Source organism: Thamnophis sirtalis, unplaced genomic scaffold (genome assembly GCF_051295495.1).
Source record: "Thamnophis sirtalis isolate CommonGarterSnake01/CBP01778 unplaced genomic scaffold, rThaSir2_p1.2 scaffold_3, whole genome shotgun sequence".
Lineage (NCBI taxonomy): Eukaryota > Metazoa > Chordata > Lepidosauria > Squamata > Natricidae > Thamnophis > Thamnophis sirtalis.
In genome coordinates this window covers 168,115,051-168,136,935 of record NW_028261383.1, presented here as the reverse complement: position 1 = coordinate 168,136,935, position 21,885 = coordinate 168,115,051, and the positions used below count along the sequence as shown (strand labels likewise).

The window sequence follows — 21,885 nt, the reverse complement described above, 5'->3', positions numbered from 1 at the left end:
AGCCGCCCAGAGTCCCAATGGGAGTGGGCGGCATAAAATTTTTATTAAACTCGAACTCGAAACTCGAACTCGAAACTTGAAGTCCACAGGTCTTAAAGTTGCCATGGTTGGAGAGCCCTGGGCTAGATGACATTGACTTGAAGTCCTGCACCTGGCTTGTTCTACAACACCTAAGGTAGAAAACATTCTTAGAATGTCCATAGTACACTGATGCGGTTCCACCACAAATGTGCGTACGAGAAAAGCGCGTGTGACCAAAGCGCGGTGACAAAACCGTGCCGTCAAAACCGCGGAGACGAATGAGTGCTGAAGCGCGCCGACAACAGCGCGCCGACAGAAGCGCGCTGTAACATAACCCTAAACCTAACCCTAAACCTAACCCTAAACCTAACCCTAAACCTAACCCTAAACCTAACCCTAAACCTAACCCTAAACCTAACCCTAAACCTAACCCTAAACCTAACCCTAAACCTAACCCTAAACCTAACCCTAAACCTAACCCTAAACCTAACCGTAACCCTAACCCTAACCCTAAACCTAACCCTAAACCTTACCTTAACTTAAATCGCGCTTCTGTCGGCGCGCTGTTGTCGGCGCGCTGTTGTCGGCGCGCTGTTGTCGGTGCGCTTTTGACATCGCGGTTTTAGCGCCGCGGTTTTGTCGGCGCGCTTTTGACGTTCGCGGTTATGTCGTGCCACGCACTGATGCTAGATTTTAGTAGCTTTTCTTTTCGTCACTATTTAAGCACAGCCTATCTTGAAGTCCTTCAGCTGGAATCTCTCCCCAAACTTTAGGCAGAACTTCTGGCTCACATCCTTGAAGCAACCCAGCTCCGCCTCTTTCGTCAAGTCCCAATTTTCCATGCCTTCACCGCTATCACTACACCCCAACCCTGTCCCCTCTTCTCCCAAGAACAAAACTCTCTCTGTCCAAAAGAAGGGCTCACGCAGCTCATCAAAGAAAGTCTCCACGCCATCCTCTCCAATCACAGAGCACACCAGGCGAGCTTTAAGGAACGTCGTCCACTTGTTCAACAAGGAGCGCTGTCCCCCGTCGTCATTCTGGGGGAAAAAAAGAACCCAAGAGATTTAAATAGGACGACCCTGTGATTCCGCAGAGGCATAACCCTTGAGAAAAGAAAGACAGACATGGGCCCGCTTTTGAGCTGCAAGGGGGCAAAAACAGCTGTTTGCAACTGGGAATTATGGCGCTGTTTCAGCCAGCAGGAAACAGCCTTGATTAGGCCGAATCAAGGTACAGGGCAGAGGAGATCTAGTAGAACAAACTTCTTCATCCTAAGACCGCTAGAAAATGGAGCCACATCTACCATTGATCCAACACAGCCTGAGTCTATTTGAGAAAGGCTTCTTCCAGATTTGGGGAAGATCTGAAGACCTCCACTGAGTATAATGGGAGGCTTTAACGCTACAGTCAATAGCAATAGCACTGTAGACTTATATACTGCTTCACAGTGCTTTTACAGCCCTCTCTAAGTGGTTGACAGAGTCAGCCTATTGCCCCCAACAATCTGGGTCCTCATTTTACCGACCTCGGAAGGATGGAAGGCTGAGTCAACCCTGAGCTGGTGAGATTTGAACCGCCGAACTGCTGAACTAGCAGTCAGCTGAAGTGGCCTGCAGTACTGCACTCTGAATTGACCTTGAGCCAGTGAGAACTGAACTGCCAAATTCCAGGCAGCCAGCAGAAGTAGCCTGCAGTACTACATTCTAACCACTGCGCCACCATGGCTCAATAGGTGCAATGATGGCCATGTGGTCTCCAAAATCTGTGGTTCTTCCAACAGCCGTCATCCAATTGCAATGTGTAACATAACCAAAGGAGGGGGGGAGGGAATTATTAAAAGACAAAAAAAAAATCACCATTTTATAAATGTTTAATAAATTAAATTTAAATTTGATTGAACTGAAATGTATCTTATTAAATCAAATTGAGTTTTAATCCTGGCCGCACCTGACCTTCTACATGTGGTTTGCTGGCATGTCGAAGGCTGACTTCCTTTGCCTGGAACAACTGCTCACCCTTGATCTGAAATCTCCAGATTAAATACTTTTTTTTTTCCAACTTCCCACCATGGAGAGCCATGCCGAGAGAACAATGGGGCTCTGGGGAAGAACTCATTTCCCTCTTCTAATTGTGGATGTCGGCCTCCCCAGGGATGAAGAGGCCATTTGGCCGTGCAGTAGTAGCATTTCAGCCTTTCACACTACCTGCACTCCTGAGAACTCGTTATAAATTGCAACGTGGCAGCTGCTCCCCCACCACAGGATAGGGTTGCACTGGCCATTCCTCCATTTTCTGGGGAAATTTAAAATCTACCAGGGATGATTCTCAAGGAAACACCCCAGTAGGTTGGGTTCACGACTGTATATCCCCCAGAGAGCAGGAGGGACACATGCACACTTCCCATCCCTACGCTGTCCATAGAGCAGTGTTTCTCAACCTTGGCTACTTGAAGATGTTTGGACTTCAACTCCCAGAATTCCCCAGCCAGCAAATGCTGGCTGGGGAATTCTGGGAGTTGAAGTCCAGACATCTTCAAGTAGCCAAGGTTGAGAAACACTGCCATAGAGTATGTATGTGCCAGTGGTGGGTTTCAAATTTTTTTTAACCTCTTCTGTTGGTGTGGCCTGCTTTGTGGGAGCGGCTTGCCGGCCATGTGACCGGGTGGGCGTGACTTGCCAGCCATGTGACTGGGTGGGCGTGGCCAACTTGTAAAATGTGGTGAAACTCACTTAACAACGCTCTTACTTAGCAACCAAAATGTTGGCTCAGAAACTCTGGCATTTGAAGCACGCAAGTCTTAAAGCTGTCAAGTTACAACACCCTTGCAACCCCTAACCCCTTAGGAAAAAAAAACTCCCAGAATTCCTCCTCCAGTCATGTTGGCTCAGGAACTCTGGCATTGAAGTGTGCAAGTCTTATAGCTGTCAGGTTAAAAGACCCTTGTACCCCCAACCCTTTAGGAAAAAAACCCCAGGGGTGTTCAGCTTAAAGTTGACAGCTTTAAGACTTGTGGACTTCAACTCCAGAATTCCTCCTCCAGTCATGTTGGCTCAGGAACTCTGGCATTGAAGTGTGCAAGTCTTACAGCTGTCAGGTTAAAAGACCCTTGCACCCCTAACCCTTTAGAAAAAAAACCCAGGGGTGTTCAAACTTTGCAGCTTTAAGACTTGTGGACTTCAACTCCCAGAATTCCTCCTCTCGCTCTTCATCTTGATGATGTGCGGATGGGCAGGGGAGGGAGCTGGAACCGGTTCTAAACGGCACTGTAAATTTGTGGAACCTCTTCTATAGAAGACGTTAGAACTGGCAGGAACCCACCCCTGGTATGTGCTCTGCAACGGGCAAGGGATAAAATTGCTTGTACCTCTTTGTGCCTTTCCCTTGCCCTCAACACGTTTCCCACTCCCAAGGTCCACTACATTTACTTCGTCTTCTCTGTTGAGTTGCTGCTGTAAAGCTGGTTCTTTTCAGCCTTTATTTTCACCCAGTTCTCCAAAATTGATTCCTACTTTGACAAATCTTAAAGAAGGAGGGGGCGACTCCTTATCATGTGATCCTTTTTATGTCTCACATAAATCCCTGTCCCATCGACCCTTGCCAATTATGAGCCGAGGTGGCGCAGTGGTTAAATGCAGCACTGCAGGCTATTTCAGCTGACTGCAGTTCTGTAGTTCGGCTGTTCAAATCTCACCGGCTCAGGGTTGACTCAGCCTTCCATCCTTCCGAGGTGGGTAAAATGAGGACCCGGCTTGTTGTTGGGGGTGATATGCTGACTCTGTAAACCGCTTAGAGAGGGCTGAAAGCCCTATGAAGCGGTATATAAGTCTAACTGCTATTGCTATTGCTCTCAGTGCGGCACCTTCAAGAAGGGGGCTTACAAGCGGAAGGCATTTATTCTTTGCTAGTATAGAGTGGATGTCAAGCTTGGTTTGGCTCCTGAATCGAACCTTTCGTTCCCTTGGACGCTTTTTTAGAATCGCTAGGTAGAACATCAGCTCTGCAGTGGAAGAGGTCACCAGCAGCAGCTCCCACGTGGCTCTGCCCTTCTCAAGTCCCCCCTTGCCCAACCTGCCCCCCACCCCAGCAAAGATAAACCCCGCCCCCCTCTGCTCACCAGACACACCCGTCCCACTCGAGCGAGTACGGCAGGGCCCACGGCACCCTCCAGTGCTTTTTCACGGAAGAAGAAGTAGAGCTTGTCATCATTGTGGTCGGAGCTGTCCGGAATGAGGTGGGCTTGGAGGAAAACAGGGTCTGAGGAAGGTGGAAAGAGATGCCATTGCATGGGTTCACCACTGGATGGAGACTGCAAGCGCTCTAGCTTAGCCTGAAGCAAACTTTGGGGAAGAGATGCCGCCAGAACACCAGCCCAAAGTGTAAGGTCCCTGTCCTTGGGATGTGCAGTTCCTCTGCAGGTCACAGGTTTACTCCTGTGCCTTGGGACCTCTTTTGCCTGCAGACCAACCAACGGAGACCTTCAGGCTCCACTGGTGTGAGCAGCATGCTGAGGCCCCGTTTTGTAGTCCCTAAAGTACAATTTTTAATCGGACAGTTAGCAGCTTTACATCAATGGGGGAAGCAATCGTATGAAATTGCTTGCAACCAGTGGTGGGTTTCAAAAAAATTTCGACCCTACTCTGTGGGTGTGGCCTCCTTTGTGGGAGTGGCTTGCTGGCCATGTGACCTGGTGGGAGTGGCTTGCTGGCCATGTGTTTTCTCTCTCTCTCTCTCTCTCTCTCTCTCTCTCTCTCTCTTTCCTTCCTTTTGTCTCTCTGTCCCCTTTTCCTTTTTTTCTTTCATCTCTCTCTCACTCTTTTTCTTTCTTTTTTCTTTTTTTATTTATTTATTTCTTCCTTTCTCTTTTTCTCTCTCTCTCTGTGTCAGTCTGTGTGTGTGTGTGTGTGTGTGTGTGTCAGTGGTGGGTTTCAAAAAAGTTTGGAACCTCTTCTGTAGGTGTGGCCTGCTTTCCAGGTCCACTGGTGGAACCTCTTCTAACCGGTTCGGTAGATTTGACGAACCGGTTCTACCAAATAGGTGCAAACTGGTAGGAACCCATCTCTGCTTGCAACACAATATGTGTGCTCCTGCCCACATTTTGGCTCGCCAGTCCAAGAACAGCCCCTCACCCTGGCAAGGCTATCTACCTTTTTTCTGGGTGATTGGCAAGTCCTGCCACTATCCTGATGTCCTCCCCCACCCCCCAAATCCATAAGATATTCACACTATAAGAATTCACTCTTATTCTCCCATCATGATCTCTTATTTCAACATTCGGTCCCAATTTCCCCCTTGTTTTTTCCCCTCTAGAGCCGTGTTTCTCAACCTTGGCGACTTTAAGTCTTGTGGACTTCAACTCCCAGAATCCCCCAGCCTGGGGGATTCTGGGAGTTGAAGTCCACAGGACTTAAAAGTCGCCAAGGTTGAGAAACACTGCTCTAGAGGGTGTTTGGCTGTTGTAATATGGTTCCTTGTGTAGGTGTGTGTCCTCCATGGCCTAGGTCACACTAGGGCCTGCAGGGTCACGCTGAATCACACAGGAGACAACTGGCTCCAAGAACACCATAACATCCTGATAATGCATAACATAACATCCTGAGATATGCCCTACCAATGACGCCCAGGATTTGACCATATATAGAGAGAACTTTCCTGAAGCAGTAGATTAGAAATTGTACTTTTACAGGCTGTTTTTTATCACATGCTATTGCTCCTCCTGCCTTTGTCCTGTCTCAATAAAAGGGGCTCTCAGGTTCTCATCTGGGTCGCTCCATCCCGAGAAAATTTGTCTCCTGTCTTTTCTCAACATTGGCCTCATGGGCGAACAGCGGAAACTTCACATTTGGCCTCCTACCGTACAGCCATCGGGAATCATGCTGCTCTGTGCGTACAGCTGGGCGGGGTCCCATGGTCCGGAACAAGGCAGCATCGGTGCCCATGAAATCCACGTGAACTCCAGCATACAGCGTGTTATCTGGAGGGGGGTGGATCAGAAAGAAGAAGAGGAACAACGGAACATCACCGGGTGTAACCCATGTGCAGGCCTAACCACGGGAACTCTGGAAGCTCTGGAGTCTTGAGAACTTTCAAACCACAGAGAGATGATGCCTTAGGCTCTGTCAATGAAATCTACTCAACAGTATGGATATCCTTGAGGGTGGGGTAGGGAAATGATAAGAGTGCACTTGGGCGTGAGGATGCAATTTGCGCAAAGGCCACGATTTATGTACTCGTATCCGATATCGTGACATCAGAAGGTATTGGTGCATTTCGGCTGGGTCATCATCCCAGGCGTGGGGGCGTTAAGGAGGGCCTCTGATGGATGCTCCTATTGCTGATGCCTACAGACCACGATCTTGCCAGGGGGTCAGACAATGGTGCTTCTCAGCTCTGCTCCCTCCAATCCTTTTAAATGAAATGCCAGGGATGAACATGAGACCTCAGCCATCCCAAGCATTTCTGTGCAATTAACGAAAGCTGCTCCCGCAAAGACCCTTCCCAAGTATACTTTGTTCCCCTCCAGTCAGCTGTTTACTTCCTGCAGCCCCTTTGATAACAAACCGAAAAGCCACCAAGATCAGATAGGAGCTATAGATAGCAAGGTTGTGTAGCAATTCGAATTCAAAGGAAACCTGCAATTCAAGGAGCACGCGGACACGGACACACACACACACACAAAGTACATGTCAGCAACTGCTTAAACCGATCACATTTTTGCCCCCCGTGGGATCGTGTGACAGCTGTGGAGGGCAGTCATGCCACCCAGGAAGAGGCAGCTTGGGTTCGACAGCTATAATACAGTCCCCGCATGGGTACTGACCAGAAGGGTGCCTGTGCAACAGCATAGTTGCGCTTTATATCTTAGCAATGCTTCATCCAACTCAACTCACTCCAAGCTACTTACTGATAAGCACAGCCATGCTGGACTGCCGGGGGTCATAAGGACATTTTCCTTTGCCTGGTTCCAGTGAATGAGGCACTATGCGGAAGAGGTATTCCTGCGGAGGGGCAAACGGGGGAAAGACAACAGGGCCATCATCGTGAAAACTTACTTCGATCTCAAGTCACTTAGAAATGAGCTCACTTTCAGGGGAGGGGTTCCAGTCCCTGCTTCCAAATTCTGCCTTCACCCTGCTCTCTTTTCTCGACTGTCCCTTCATAGAAGCGAGACCCGACAAAAGGGCGAACGACAAAACCGCGCCCGACTAAACCGTGATGTCATCAATGCGCCGACAACAGCGCGGAGACAGAAGGGCGCTTTACAACAGCGCGAAGACAGAAAGCTGATTTAACTTAAGGTAAGGGTTAGGTTTAGGTTTAGGTTTAGGTTTAGGGTTAGGTTTAGGTTTAGGTTTAGGTTTAGGTTTAGGTTTAGGGTTAGGGTTAGGGTTAGGTTTAGGGTTAGGGTTAGGGTTAGGGTTAGGTTTAGGGTTAGGGTTAGGGTTAGGGTTAGGGTTAGGTTTAGGTTTAGGTTTAGGGTTAGGTTTAGGGTTAGGTTTAGGGTTAGGGTTAGGGTTAGGTTTAGGTTTAGGGTTAGGTTTAGGGTTAGGTTCATGTTTATGTTTAGGTTTAGGTTTAGGTTTAGGGTTAGGGTTAGGGTTAGGGTTAGGTTTAGGGTTAGGGTTAGGTTTAGGGTTAGGTTTAGGGTTAGGTTTAGGGTTAGGTTTAGGTTTAGGGTTAGGGTTAGGTTTAGGTTTAGGGTTAGGTTTAGGGTTAGGTTCAGGGTTATGTTTAGGGTTATGTTTAGGGTTATGTTTAGGGTTAGGTTTAGGTTTAGGGTTAGGGTTAGGGTTAGCGTTATGTTTAGGGTTAGGGTTAGCGTTACGTTTAGGGCTAGGTTTAGGGTTAGGTTTAGGTTTAGTTTTACAGCGCGCTTCTCTCGCCGCGCTGTTGTCGGCGCGATTCAGCGCTCATTCGTCGGAGCACTTTAGAACACGTGGTTTTGTCACCGCGGTTTAGTCTGCCGCGGTTTTGTCGTTCGCCCTTTTGTCGGTGAACCCATAGAAGTGACCTCAAATCAAGGCAGACCACTAACCAGCTGAGTTAATTGCTACTTTCTGCTCTGATTATCTTTCTCAAAGATCCCCGAAAGATGCCACCGATTGAGAATAGAGAAAGAGATGCCTTCTATCGCTAAGACACACTGCGGTTCTTTCCCAGCGGGAAGACTGCGGGTCGTGGGTCAGTTTTCTTACTTCCGAGCGCCAGCCACGATTGATAAGGATGCAGACTGGGTGATAAGCCCCCGTTCCGCAGGCGTAGAGGTGAGTGCGGTTCAAAGGTTCCATAAGCCGTATGTAGTTGAAACATTCACCCTACAGCAGGACATGAAGAAGTAAAACGTGAGCTGGGAGACATTAGGAGTTGCCAGGCAGGAGTAAATACAGTCTCCATCTTCCCAAGAATACATAGATTAAGGATCCTGGACTGGGTAGAATCAACAAACTAGCAACTGAGACAACATCAAAAGTAATGATGTTCCTTCCAGAGATGCAAGAAATCAGATAGCTTTTGGACACTCAAAAACCAAGCATGTTTCCAGTTTGCAAATGCAGTGAAGCCAAGCCAATAAACACACTATGTACAGGGTAACAGTGAAGGAGCCGAAAATTGCCACTTACTCTCTGCCCTTTCCCTGCCAAGCGACATTCATTCTCCTGGTATGGTAATGCTGGCCAATGGATCTGAAGAAAGAGAGAGAGAGAGAGAGAAGGATCATCTTCAGATGCCACTCCTTTTGAATTTCTTGCTTCTCCAACCCTTTTGCAGTTGGCCTTTCTTTAATTAAGATCCGAGGTGGCGCAGTGGTTAGAGTGCAGTACTGCAGGCCACTTCAGCTGACTGCTATCTGCAGTTCAGCGGTTCTAATCTCACCGGCTCGAGGTTGACTCAGCCTTCCATCCTTCCGAGGTGGGTGAAATGAGGACCCAGACTGTGGGGGCGATATGCTGACTCTGTAAACCGCTTAGAGGGGGCTGAAAGCCCTATGAAGCGGTATATAAGTCTAACTGCTAGAATTTGAGCTGCAACCCAATGAATCCTACCCATCTTGCAAGGTATATGTGTATCTATCCCACTGTCTCCTTTATTCTGTGTTATCCCAGCCCAAGGCAGTTAGTAACCACTGCAGAAAAATGTTGGGCATGATGAACGTTGGAGGCCCTTCGTAGCCCTCTGAACTTGGCTGTTTTCTTGCAGACGTTTTATTACCACACTAAGTAACATCATCAGTGGTCACACGATTGGCATGCTGAATTGATCCAGAGGATTATTATTTTTTGGGGGGGGGGGACTTACAATGAGTGGCTCCTTGTTGATGTTGTGAAGATCCAAGGCCACCAGAAAATCTCGTGCCCCCAGGTAGAGACGTCCCTGGTCTTGGTCCACCAACAAGATGCGATAATCACTTGTGTTGAAGTTGAAGCTGAAAGGACGAGCCGTGCGGGTCTCTAACAACTCTGTGGAAGGAAAGCCTCAGCGTCAACAACCAGTCTCACAGTCTCCTACTTATGGGGGGGTAACTGCTAGGATACTACTTATCCTAGTAATAGCAATATGCCCAGGAGTAGCGCACCATTTACGCACGGACAAAAGGACAGGTCAAGCTTGCCTAAATGCATTTTTAGGAATCTTTATGTAAAGCGAACTTTGGTTATCTTGCTAAGGTGGGGGAAACGGTTCCACCGCAAATGCGCGAAGGGCATAAGCGCGCCTGAGTAAACCGCGTCGACAACAGCGCGCCGACAAAACCGCGCGACGAAGGAGCGACGAATGAGCCCTGAAGTGCGCCGACAACAGCGCGCCGACAGAAGCGCACTGTAACGTAACCCTAACCCTAACCCTAACCCTAACCCTAACCCTAACCCTAACCCTAACCATAACCCTAACCCTAACCCTAAACCTTACCTTAAGTTAAATCGTGCTTCTGTCAGCGTGCTGTTGTCGGCGCGCTGTTGTCGACGCGCTTTTGACATCGCGGTTTTAGCGCCGCGGTTTTGTCGGCACGCTTATGACGTTCGCGCTTTTGTCGGGTCACAGGGGGAAACTGCAACTTAACAGCTCATTCAATTTGCTGCCGGAAGATTCAACATTGATGGGCAACTCCAGGGTCTTCACTTCTCCTTACTCTTCCCACCTACAGCTCGTTTCATCGGAGCAGGGTCCCCCCAAAAGTCTACTTTCTTACAGATATCTGTCCCCTGGCCATCCTTCTGGAAGAGGACAGTCCTCTGTGATGAATTTAACCTAGCCCACCTGACCCTACAAAGCACAAGCACCCAGAATCCTAATCTGCCTTTTTTTCTTAGCCTTCCCCCCCCTCCCCTCGCACACAGAAAGGGCAGCAACTGGATCATGTTGACCCATGTGATGGGTGGGGTAGGCTGGCTTGGCTTGGGCTGAGCTCAAGGGGTATTTTGGTCCCTTGAAGTGGCAAAGGCGGGGTGGGGGGGGGGAGCTGCTCAGCGGCTGGTACAGCAAAGAGTATAAATCCCCCAGCAATCCCCCAGCCACATTCCATGGGCACAGATCAGAGAGCAATGTGGTGGACTTCCCACCTGTGTGGTGACCTTGGGGACAAGGCCAGAGGACACCAGCCAGGCCCCAGTTATGCTCTGTAGTCAAAAGTCTAGGCAAGAATGCAGAGATCAGGGACCGAATTGGTCCCTAATCCTTCTAGGCAAGTGGGTTAAATCCAGGAAGAAAAGCAGATTTCCAGGAGGCCAAAGAGGAACAGATGCAGGGGACAGATGACTCTGGGGAGAGGAGGAATTAAAATCAAATTAAAGAAAGAACCAAGCCGAGGGTAACGTTGCGGGATTCTGACCAATCTCTCCTCTCTTTGTCCAGTTCAGCTGACATCTCCCATCTCTTCTCTGGAAGCTTGGAAGGAATTCTGGAAATCTGATGGAATTCCCCAGGCATTAACACACGACAGACGGGAGACTATCATGCTTGCCCCAAAAAATAATGGCCATATGCCCAGGGGCAGGCTGTATCATGCATACTACCCAGTTTTGATATACAATGACCATTATATAACACCGGAGGTATATAGCATTGGCATGAATCTCTTCTAAGTCAACCTAGCAAAGTTAGCTTATCAGGTATCCTTGACTGTGATGGAGAACAAACTAAGTCCTTCAAAGCAGAATCTCTTGAAAGCATCTTCCCAAAGCATCTTCTTCCTCCTGCATCCATTCATCACCAACGGAATGCCGATAATGGGGATAGAGGTTTACTGGAGGTCAGATCAGAGGTGGGTTTCTACCAGTTCGCACCTATTCGGTAGAACCGGTTCGTCAAATCTACCGAACCGGTTAGAAGAGGTTCCACCAGTGGACCCGGAAAGCAGGCCACACCTACCGAAGAGGTTCCAACATTTTTTGAAACCCACCACTGGTCCTTGGATATGATTATTCTACACTATCATGCTCATATTTATAAAACTCAGTGCCTCTGTGAAAGGTAAGGATGACTACTGCGTTTGTGGTGCAATCAGAACATTGCGTGTGTTGAAGTTGTTTTAACGCAAACCAAAGATGCCTTTTAAAAAACAAGTTTACATCATATTCTTATGCATGCCAGTGCTGTGTGTGAGGTAATTTAAGGTGGTTCTGACAAGTGTTGTCGGCAACTTCATATCCAGTCATATGGGCGGCAAGCCACTCCCATCCAGTCACATGGGTGGCAAGCCACTCCCACAAAGGAGGCCACACCCACAGAGTAGGTTCGAACAATTTTTGAAACCCACCACTGGGTCAGATGTAGATGGTCTCACTCCCCTAATGGACTTCTCTGGGACAAATGAATAATTCAGGTGCAATTGCTGTACCATCAGGATTGTGCGGGTGGAAATCACTGATGGTATAAGGAAAGCAATCCGTTCACAAGATTATCGTGGATGCCATTAGGAATTGGTGGGACGGCGGCTTAACGGTTAATATGCTGGGCGTGTCGGCTGGAAAGCCAGCAGCCCAGGTTTGAGACCTGAGCTCCATGCTACGGGGTGAGCTCCCATCACTTGTCCCACCTATTGCCCACCTAGCAGTTTGAAAACATGCCAAGGTGAGTAGATAAATAGGTATCACTTCGGTGGGACAGTAAGAATGTTCCATGATGTCATGCTGATCACAGGACTGCAGAAATGTCTTCGGACAATGCTGGCTCAATGGCCTTGGAAAGGAAGATGAGCATGGTCCCTAAAGTCATCTACCACTAGTGGAGTAAAATCCACAGAGACTCCTTCACCGTTTTTTTTTTAAGCACCTGGAATTTCCATACCCTGAAGTAGTCCATTCTGTTGCAGATAAGGGAGCCATTAGGTAGGAGTCTGCCTTGGCAGAAATTGAGTCCTTGGGTCCCACAAACCCCTCCCTGTTCAATCTCATAGGGCCCTGCATTTGGAAAGGAGGAGGGACGGCTTTTGGAGGAGCCAACAAGCAACCAGGAAACATTAGAGCCATCTGTCATCTTACAGGCAGAGTGAAGCAGGCTGTGGCCAGCCAAACCAGTAAATGGGAAATGTCTGTCGGGGAAGTGCAATTGGTCATCCCGTTGTGGGTCTTTGGCATAATGACTGAAGCTCTTTGGTCTTCATAATGTATCTTTTTTAGCCTTAGCTCCACCACTACCCTAATGAAATATCCCACGCAAGTTGAATTCTGCTCAGATAACGAATTGCTTCTGCAATCACAGAAACTGTGACTTGTATTTCTGGATTATTTGAAGAGTGAACCGTAATGTATGTTGGTCAGGATTAGTTTCTCTATCAAGCAAAATGAAGAGAAAAAATAAAGCTCCGGTGGGAAATTGATGGGATATGAAGGAACACTTTAGATGTTCTCTCTTCTGTAGAGAAGACACCCAAATCACCTAGCCTCCAAAGTTTTTAAAAAGGTGCCTTCTTCTATCAGAGAGATGCTGTCCCGTCACTCATTCTGAAGTGAGATTCCGCAGCTATTCCAACTCTTTTTGTAGCTGGTACAAAAAGGAGGCATTTTATATCCCGGGCAGAGGTGGGTTCCTACCAGTTTGCACCTATTCGATAGAACCAATTCATCAAATCTACCGAACCAGTGAGAAGAGGTTCCACCAGTGGACCTGGAAAGCAGGCCACACCTACAGAAGAAGTTCCAAAATTTTTTGAAACCCACCACTGGTCCTTGGATATGATTATTCTACACTATCATGCTCATATTTATAAAACTCAGTGCCTCTGTGAAAGGTAAGGATGACTACTGCGTTTGTGGTGCAATCAGAACATTGCGTGTGTTGAAGTTGTTTTAACGCAAACCAAAGATGCCTTTTAAAAAACAAGTTTACATCCTATTCTTATGCAGGCCAGTGCTGTGTGTGAGGTAATTTAAGGTGGTTCTGACAAGTGTCATCGGCATCTTCATATCCGGTCACATGGGCGGCAAGCCACTCCCATCCGGTCACATGGGCGGCAAGACACTCCCACAAAGGAGGCCACACCCACAGAGTAGGTTCAAACGATTTTTGAAACCCACCACTGATCCTGGGTCACCCTTCTTGCAGCTAGAGCTTTCCGTAGGGGAAGCAGAGTAGGTTATCATCTAATGGTACTTCCGACAATAATCCAGTAAAAGAAATCAGGATTATTATCTTTTATATTGCAGAGGGGAGGTGGGTGGGCAGAGCCTGTCCAGGACATTTGGTCACCTGATATGGATTTCCCTGGCTCATGTCATTACCCAGAAATGGAGCAGAATGGCAGCTGAGGATGCTTCCAACACTGGAAATGGGTAGCATTTTCCATTGCACCAAAGGATAGCAAGATCGCTCAGGAGCCAGTCCGGGGCAGCTATATCTCCCATCCAGTGATGTGCGGTGAGGTTTATGGCTGGTGAGGCACTGACACAAATTTTTTTAGACTTGTGGACTTCAACTCCCAAAATTCCACAGTCAGGCATGCTCAGTTCCAATTTAAAGCGACAGCATTTGTTTTTCTCCTTTGCGAAATAAGTTTCCTTCTTTCTTTTTCTCTGCTTAACTGTTTAAAAAAGCCTCTTAAAAAGCGCCCTCTACAGGAGGAGGCAGGAGAACCACGTGCCACATCTACATCAGGAATTTTTCGGCTTTTAACCCTTGCTTAACTCTGCTCGAGTGATATAAAACGCCTAGTCAGACCAGATGAGTCACGTCATTCTCCTGCCTCCTCCTGTAGAGGGTGCTTTTTTAGAGGCTTTTTTAAACAGTTAAACACTAAGCAGAGTCATCCACTGTGACTCTGGCAGCAACTAGCTCAGCCTTTTTCCTTTTAATATTTTTTCTTTTCATGATGACGGTGGTGAGGCTCTGCCACCCCTGCCTCCCCTGACTGCACGTCACTGGTCCCATCCCCAGCTCAACCCTCTAATCTCTTCCCTCTCTTCCCTGTAACCAGCACTGGCCTTAGTCTCTATATGGGCAGGGCCAGCCTGCCTACATAAAAAAGCCAAAGCTGAGAGAAGAAAACTGGCTAAAACTGACAGTGTTCTTGCCAAGAGTGAGGGTCAACGAGAAAATAATTCATTTTCATGAATGAAGGCAAGATATAGTACGTGTCCCAGGATAATGTTGCAGGATCCAGTCTGGGTCAGACACGGGAACCAGAGGTTTAATCTTCCAAGCTTTCAGATTCATGCTAGAGCCCATCCTCTGGGAACTTCTCTCTCACCAGAATCAGAGGTGGGATTCTGCCGGTTCACTCTGGTTCGGATGAACCGGTGGCGGCGGGAGTGGGAGCAGTGGTGGGATTCAAATAATTTAACAACCGGTTCTCTTCCTTAATGACCAGCTGGGTAGGCATAGCTCGGTGATCATGTGACTGTGTGGGTGTGGCCAACTCAACGTCACTCAGGTCTATGGGCACTTCGCCTTAGCTGTTGCAATGTCATAAGGGTTAACCGGAGAGGCAGTTTCTGTAAGCAGGGCAATAAAGATGAGGCTAGAAACAACACCAAAATGTTTCCTTCCTGCCTTCCTTACAGGATTAGCCCTGTAAAGTGGAAAGAAACAAAAGGAGATTTCTTCCAACAATCGGTTCTCCGAACTGCTTAGAAAGTTAGCAACCGGTTCTCCCGAATAGGTGCGAACCGGCTGAATCCCACCACTGAGTGGGAGGCTCCGCCCATCTGCTCAGATGTCACACGCTCCCAGTTCCAAACCAGTAGCGAAGGTACGACGATTTCACGCCTGCCCAGAATGTGTGCTTTGGGCTATTCTCTGCATCGTATTTATGCGGTGCCTGGTTGTGTGTGGCTTTTTGAGTTGTTGATCGGGGTGTTGATGGCCAGAAGACTAAACTTCTGGTCCCAGTGACCAACCCACAACTGGCCATCAATACCACCACGACCAAGTAAAAAGCCACACACAACCACACACAACATAAATACGACGCATAGCACAAATTCTACTCAAAGCACACACGCTTGTGACAGAGAGGTTTCCTGCGGATGGGCTCCAGCATGAGTCCAAAAGCTCGGAACCTCTTTTCCCAGTAACTGACCCAGATTGGCTCCTGCATAACTCATCCATCTGTTTGCCATTGTCTTTCGCCAGTTTCCTAGCATGAAGACGCAGAGTTATTTTCTGGGGAAGACCTTGGAACAAGATAGACCAGTGGTTCCCAAACTTGGCAACTTTAAGACTTGTGGACTTCAACTCCCAGAGTTCTCCAGCCAGAAGAGCTAGCTGGAGAATTCTGGGAGTTGAAGTCCACAAGTCTTAAAGTTGCCAAGTTTGGGAACCACTGAGATAGACTATTGATTTATAACCATCAACTACAGGGTCCTCTCAAAAACTTTAACGCGCTGTAGTAATCAAAGGGCCCGTCTGAGCAGGAGCAGCTACTTACTGAGCCCACTTAATCCAAATATGCTGCCCGTGTGCGGCAGACCCTGCTTAAGCCACAGCAGACATAGACACAGGGACCCTGCTGTTGTACTTGCCAGCACCATCCCCCAAACCAGGGGTGGGTTTCAACCGGTTCGCGGCGGTCCCCGCGAACCGGTTGGTCGGCGAACCCGGAAGTAAGTAACTTCCGGGAATGGCGAAGGGCGCACCCGCCCGCCCGCGTTCCTTACCCAGTTTTGATGAGTTCTACGCTTCCACGCATGCGCAGGACGCATACAGCACCTGCACAATCCTCCAGGAGCAGCTGGAGCATCGCACAGACGGTAGTACGCATGCGTGCGCTGCGCGCGTGCACGAGGACACCGCCGGCCCTGTTCCAACCGAACCGGTTGGAACGGGGCGAGAAACCCACCCCTGCCCCAAACCCAGAATAACCAACATGACTTGAGCTACAGACTCTGGTGGGAAATCTCCCGTGGAAGACACCTGCCTCCCCAGGAGGACTCAGGCTGAACATCTCACCGGAAACCCTCCTGCCTAATGTGGCCCACACGGTTCCACCACAAAATCGCAGAGGACAAAATTGCGCTCGATGAAAGCGCGCATTTGACGTCATCACAGCGCGACGAAAACATCGCGCTGTGATCGAAAAATGTAAAAATAAAGCTAAAACCTTACCCTAACCCCCCCAAACCTAACCCTAAACCTAACTCTAAACCTAACCCTTAACCTAACCCTAAATCTAACCCTAAACCTAACCGTTAACGTAACACTAAACCTAACGCTAACCCTTAACCTAACGCTAAACCTAATGCTAACGCTCTAAACCTAACCTAACCCTTAACCTAACCCTAACCCTAAACCTAACCCTTACCTTTATGTGAATCGGCTTGGTTTAATTTTAATTTTATTTCAATTTTTAATTTTTTCCGTCGTGCTGTGATGACGTCACATGCGCGCTTTCGTCAAGCGCGATTTTGTCCTCCGCGCTTTTGACGGGTCACGGGCCCACACAACCTGCCCCGTTCCATGGGAGGAAGACCCAGGTCCCTGACATCTTCACTTGTTGCATACCCTTTGCGGTCCATGTATGTATGTATGTATGTATCACCACGAGCCTAAGCAAGCACGCAGAGTGGGTGCGTGTCTCTCTATCCAGTCGGGCACACGCGCATGTACAGAGAAACCAGTGTGATGTCTGGAGCGTTGCCTTTTATAGCCAAGGCTGCTGCTGCCCACAAGAATGAATTGTCCTTTGGCCAAGGCTCTTGTCGTTTCTTTATGCAGCCCCCCTCCCTTTCGCATGTACACACGAGCTGCGTTTTGATAGTTGAAGGAAAGGACGACAAAGCCACTGCAGTGAGAACGGCAGCAGGGTATCTATAGCAGGGAACGTGGCATGCACCCCCCTAGCCATTAAGCTCCTCTCCAGCCCAAGCTCCCTCTCTTCCCCTGCCCCACAATGTGCTTTAGGAAGGGGAATCCATCCATGTTCTAGTCCCTTCTCTGTATGGCATGTTGGGTATTTTAAGCTCTTCTGGGAAATCCTTTCCCCCAGTGGCTGGCAAGTAATTAGATCCCGGAATCCCCAAGAACAGAGGGGAGTGTAGGGGAACCCAGCAAGGTCACTGGGTATTTTTTTTGGGGGGGGGGAATACTTGCAGAAGCAGGCAGACAGACCCACACATGATGGTATGATGTGCCTACACAGCAGTAACTTATACACCCCCTGTACAAAATCACACTCTGCAGCAAAAAAAAACCACAATCCCATCCAGACAATGATTAGCGATACAGAAACAGCCAAGGGTGGGACTCTCTGTGTTGACAGCCACAAACTGATGTGTCCGTCATACTTCGACAAGCTGCTTTGATTGGCTGCTTTGGGTCCACATGGCTAAGCTGCCCTTGAAGGTGGTTCTGCATATATAGCACTCACCAGTACCATCGAGTGTTTTAAACCCATAACTTAAAGCCACTGAGAAAATCTATAATCTACAGTTAGCCTTTTTTTTTTTTTAAAGGTACAAGTCAGAAACCTGGGAATATGGGAGCTTGAAATTACATGCGCTTTGCATTTTGCTAATGCAAAACTTGATGCTCTTCAGCATGGACAAAAGCAGTGGTTTGAAACCAGGCTCTGTACTGTTATGTCTGTTTTCGTTAGGTCCAACGTAAGGCGACCACAGGAACGCATTGCCATAAATAATATTAAAATGAAAAAGAAAAGAAAAGAGATTAGCACATGAAAACTGAAGCTGCTGCCTTGCTACAAAGAACTGCAAACTTCCCCTTTGACAACATGATTTCCTCCATGTAACAGCTGACTCACAGAAAGGAAATTATTCTGCACTTGTAAATCTCCAAGGTGTTTGGAGGTGGAAGGAATTCTTGGCAAAAAGCAGCAGATTATTGGTTTGACCCAAACAAAGCAATATTATATCAAAGCAGTCATTTTAACTGGACAGTCAATATTTGCTGTCCCACCAGAATCCACTTATACTGTAGTTTGTTTCCAGAGATAAGAAGCGCAGATATACCACTTTCCTCTAAGCTGTTGTTGGTAGCTTACCTGGGGATTATCTCTTTTTAGCCTCATAGTCTGTCTATGAATTACGTTAGGCTGAGACTGATTTAGCATTAAAGTAACATTTTCTTGCCTTCCTGGATCTCCCCAATCAAAGTTGGAAATACAGCTGATTACTTTGGGCACCAGTATCAATAAGCCGAGAAGTGATACGATGCAGGAATAATTCCTTTCCCCATGATAACAACCCATTCCTGGGACAGCCAAAATGTTTACTCAAGCTATCAGAGCGCATAGTTAAAATTATTGGCCAGGCGTGTCATTGTGTTTTCATAATCACCCCTTTTAGCATTAAACATCACTTAGGCAATCTTCTCAGAAAGTATGTTTAGTCCCCATTTGAATGGGCGACTACAAGGAAATCTCAGGATTGGCACTAGAAAACCAGTTCCACGCTGTTGCCAAGAGAACCACGACAAAATTACCAGGAGTTGTCATCTTGAGAAAGACCATAGTTTACTTTAACAATGTTATTTAGTTGTTAAAGAAGACGTGTTTCTGCTGCTTTCCTTTCTCAAAGTAAAACCTTGGAACTTGTTACAATTCCCTCATTTTCAATAGGAAGGAAGGAAGGAAGGAAGGAAGGAAGGAAGGAAGGAAGGAAGGAAGGAAGGAAGGAAGGAAGGAAGGAAACCTAGATTTAATCCAGCCTTCCTGAAAAATGCACTCTCTACCATGTACCCATCTAATTTAGGAAGAGCCTTTTAAGCACAGTCCAACCAATATAAGGATAATTCCTTGTTCAGATAATAAAACCTCATAGTTATATATGGCAGATTCACTATTGTTCTTTGAAAGACTACTTTCATCTAACTTATTTTCTTAATTTTCGGTTTTTATCTCTTCAGATAATCTGCTGCCATGAAATCCCCTATCTAGGCTAACAGTCTGGGTGACTGATGGTAGGCATGTAAGTCTTTAAGAAACAAAGAGAAGAACAAAAAAATAAAAATAAAAAATCAGAAGGTTGCACTTTTCCCAGCGAATGAATTTTATTAGTCTGAAAAGGGGATACGAGCTACTTTTCCGATTTTTCAATACCTCCAGACTCTCTTCCCACAAGAAAAAAACGCTGCCTATTCTGTCAAAGAGTTTTGCAATGGATTGCCATGCCCCACCCATGCCCACCACGGTGCCACCTTGCAGCTTTCTCCCTTCTCCCACTCCTGACGTGCCCATCCCAGGAGAGGAGACGCCACCGGAAGGCAAAAAAAAACACAGCCTTACCCGGGGACTCACCTGAACGACTTTAAGCCTCTCTTACCTTTGTAGGTGAGATAGACCCGGGGCGCTCCCGTCTGGCTGCTGTGACCCAAACAGCAGCAGAACAGCAGCCCCAGAAGGAGCAGCGTTGCCCAGGGCACCATGGCGGGGTCAGGGATCCTAGAAGAAGAGAGAAAGCGGGAGGATGATGCCCAAGCTGGACCTGGGTTCGAACGACTGGGGGGGATGTTGGAGCCAGAGGCGCCGCGTAGCTGCAGGGAAGCGTTGGACGGGCCCGGGCCTAGAGGGCGCTGTGCGGAAGTAACCAAGATCAAAGTTCCCTTCCTCGCCCGTCCCACCGGGCCCCGGGCCAAGCAGCTGTAACCCGAGTGGCGGCCGCGGCTGATGGGCACTTCAAAGGATCTCTCTCTCTCTCTCTTTCTCCCGGCCAGCTCCTGTAGATCCCCCCCCTCCCGCGTCCTTCTTGCAGGCTAACAGTCCTTTGAAGTTGGGGCTAGAGAATGGGAGATCCAAGATAGGCTCTTCTTCTTCTTCTTCCACCACCACCCCACCACCCAAAAAAAGAAAAGGGAGGGGAAAAAAGGCAGACTACCTTACCGGGCTCCGCCTGCATCGCTAAGAGACCCCCCCCCACACACTCCCTTGGAAAGAGCGACCCCTGCCGGGGTCCGACACGCCGGCGCTCCAATATAGGTAGAGAAACCGAGCGGGGAGGATCCTTTCATCTCGGGACGGCCCCCTTCATTCTGGAGAGGGCACCGAGGTTCGAGCTGCCATTCTGGACGCCGGCTTGGGCTTCGCGGTGGCCTCCTGACGCCATCACTCTCAGTACAAGGGACGCAGGAACGGCAGCAATCCCTCCCCGCACCCCAGCCGGGCTATAATCTTCCCCCATGCCACAGAACAGGTGCCCGGGGACAATGCCAGCAAAGCAAGTCCATCCTGCACCAGCGCAGCTCCGGGATACGGTGCCAACAGGGCCCGCCGGGGGCTTTGATCTGCCTGCCAACCCCGCTTTTCCCCCCCTCCTCCTCCTCTTCCCCCCCTCCCCGCCCCGAAGCGGGTGCCTGCGTGCGTAATGTGTGAGTTTCTGCGCGCTCCGTCCTGTCCTGTCCACGACGTGCAGCGACCTGCCTCTCCCCCATACCTGAGCCAGGTGCAGCGGAGGAAGCAGCGCAGGCTGGGACCTGGAGTTCCCAATTGGCCCCCCGTCGATTGCCCTCCATCCTCCTCCGGCGCTGCAAGACGCGCCCCCCTGCCCCGCTCCAAACCTTTGCCAAACTCGCGCTCGGGGCGCTTCCCCCAGTTTTGGCAGGAGAGCCCAAAGCCGAGCTCTGCGCGCCTTCGGGGCGACTCCCGACGGCTCTGCTCGCCTTGTTCCATCCCAGGCGGTTTAAGATGATGCCTGGCGAGACTTCAAGGGAGCCGGGACTCTCCTGCCTCTGCTCCGCAGCTGGCTGCATCTCCGCCAAAAGTTGCCGGCCATCCCGGAGGCAGGTTTCTTTCCCGCACCCCTCCCGGAAAGAAGAGCTTTCCCTGAAGTCTCGCCAGGCTTGGCGGTGGGGGGGGTCTTGCCGGCTCGCCGCGAAGAGAGCCGGGTTCAAAGCGAAGCCCAAGCGGCTTCCACCGTGGCACTGCGGGCGGGTTCAACAAAGCGGCCGGGGAAATCGACCAGAGGCAATAGCAGTTAGACTTAGACTTATATACCGCTTCCTAGGGCTTTCAGCCCTCTCTAAGCGGTTTACAGAGTCAGCATATTGCCCCCAACAACAATCCGGGTCCTCATTTTACCCACCTCGGAAGGATGGAAGGCTGAGTCAACCCTGAGCCGGTGAGATTTGAACAGACGAACTGCAGAACTGCAGTCAGCTGAAGTAGCCTGCAGGGCTGCATTTAACCACTGCGCCACCTCGGCTCTACAAAACCGGGGGGGGGGGAGGCGGGGGAGTGGGGAAGGCAGAATAAGGTAGCAAAATCACCGCGGAGGGAACGAGGGTCCGGAGCTCAAGTCCGACGGCTTAAGAAGGACGGGAGCAAAGAGGTCCCTTACCCAGCGGTAGCTCTCCGCTCCGAGAGCAACTCCCCGGGTTTAGTTCCAGTTCAGCTCTTCTGTGCCTGGGGGAAAAGTTTATATTTCTAACCCAGCGGGACAAGCGGCTTTGAGGAGGGACCTGTCTGCCCATCTCCTTCCCTCC

The 21,885-nt window shown here is 49.0% G+C and overlaps 1 protein-coding gene across 3 annotated transcripts in view; it reads right to left on the bottom strand.

Annotated features, from left to right (window-relative positions):
• Nucleotides 1–21,885, bottom strand: part of LOC106544480 (semaphorin-3F) — a 37,248-nt gene extending 15,363 nt beyond the window's left edge. Inside the window, exons 1-9 of one of the 3 annotated variants that reach the window (XM_087710838.1) lie at nucleotides 21,741–21,885; nucleotides 19,731–19,849; nucleotides 9,319–9,479; nucleotides 8,643–8,705; nucleotides 8,217–8,336; nucleotides 6,926–7,019; nucleotides 5,876–5,995; nucleotides 4,139–4,278; nucleotides 947–1,061 (exon numbers count right to left, since the gene is read on the bottom strand). In XM_087710838.1, coding sequence (XP_087566964.1) covers nucleotides 947–1,061; nucleotides 4,139–4,278; nucleotides 5,876–5,995; nucleotides 6,926–7,019; nucleotides 8,217–8,336; nucleotides 8,643–8,705; nucleotides 9,319–9,479; nucleotides 19,731–19,833 — 916 coding nt within the window. In that variant the 5' untranslated portion in view covers nucleotides 19,834–19,849; nucleotides 21,741–21,885. Of the gene's footprint in view, nucleotides 1–946; nucleotides 1,062–4,138; nucleotides 4,279–5,875; nucleotides 5,996–6,925; nucleotides 7,020–8,216; nucleotides 8,337–8,642; nucleotides 8,706–9,318; nucleotides 9,480–19,730; nucleotides 20,093–21,740 lie in introns of those variants that run through there. The other 2 variants (XM_087710837.1, XM_087710839.1) reach the window with 2 other exon arrangements.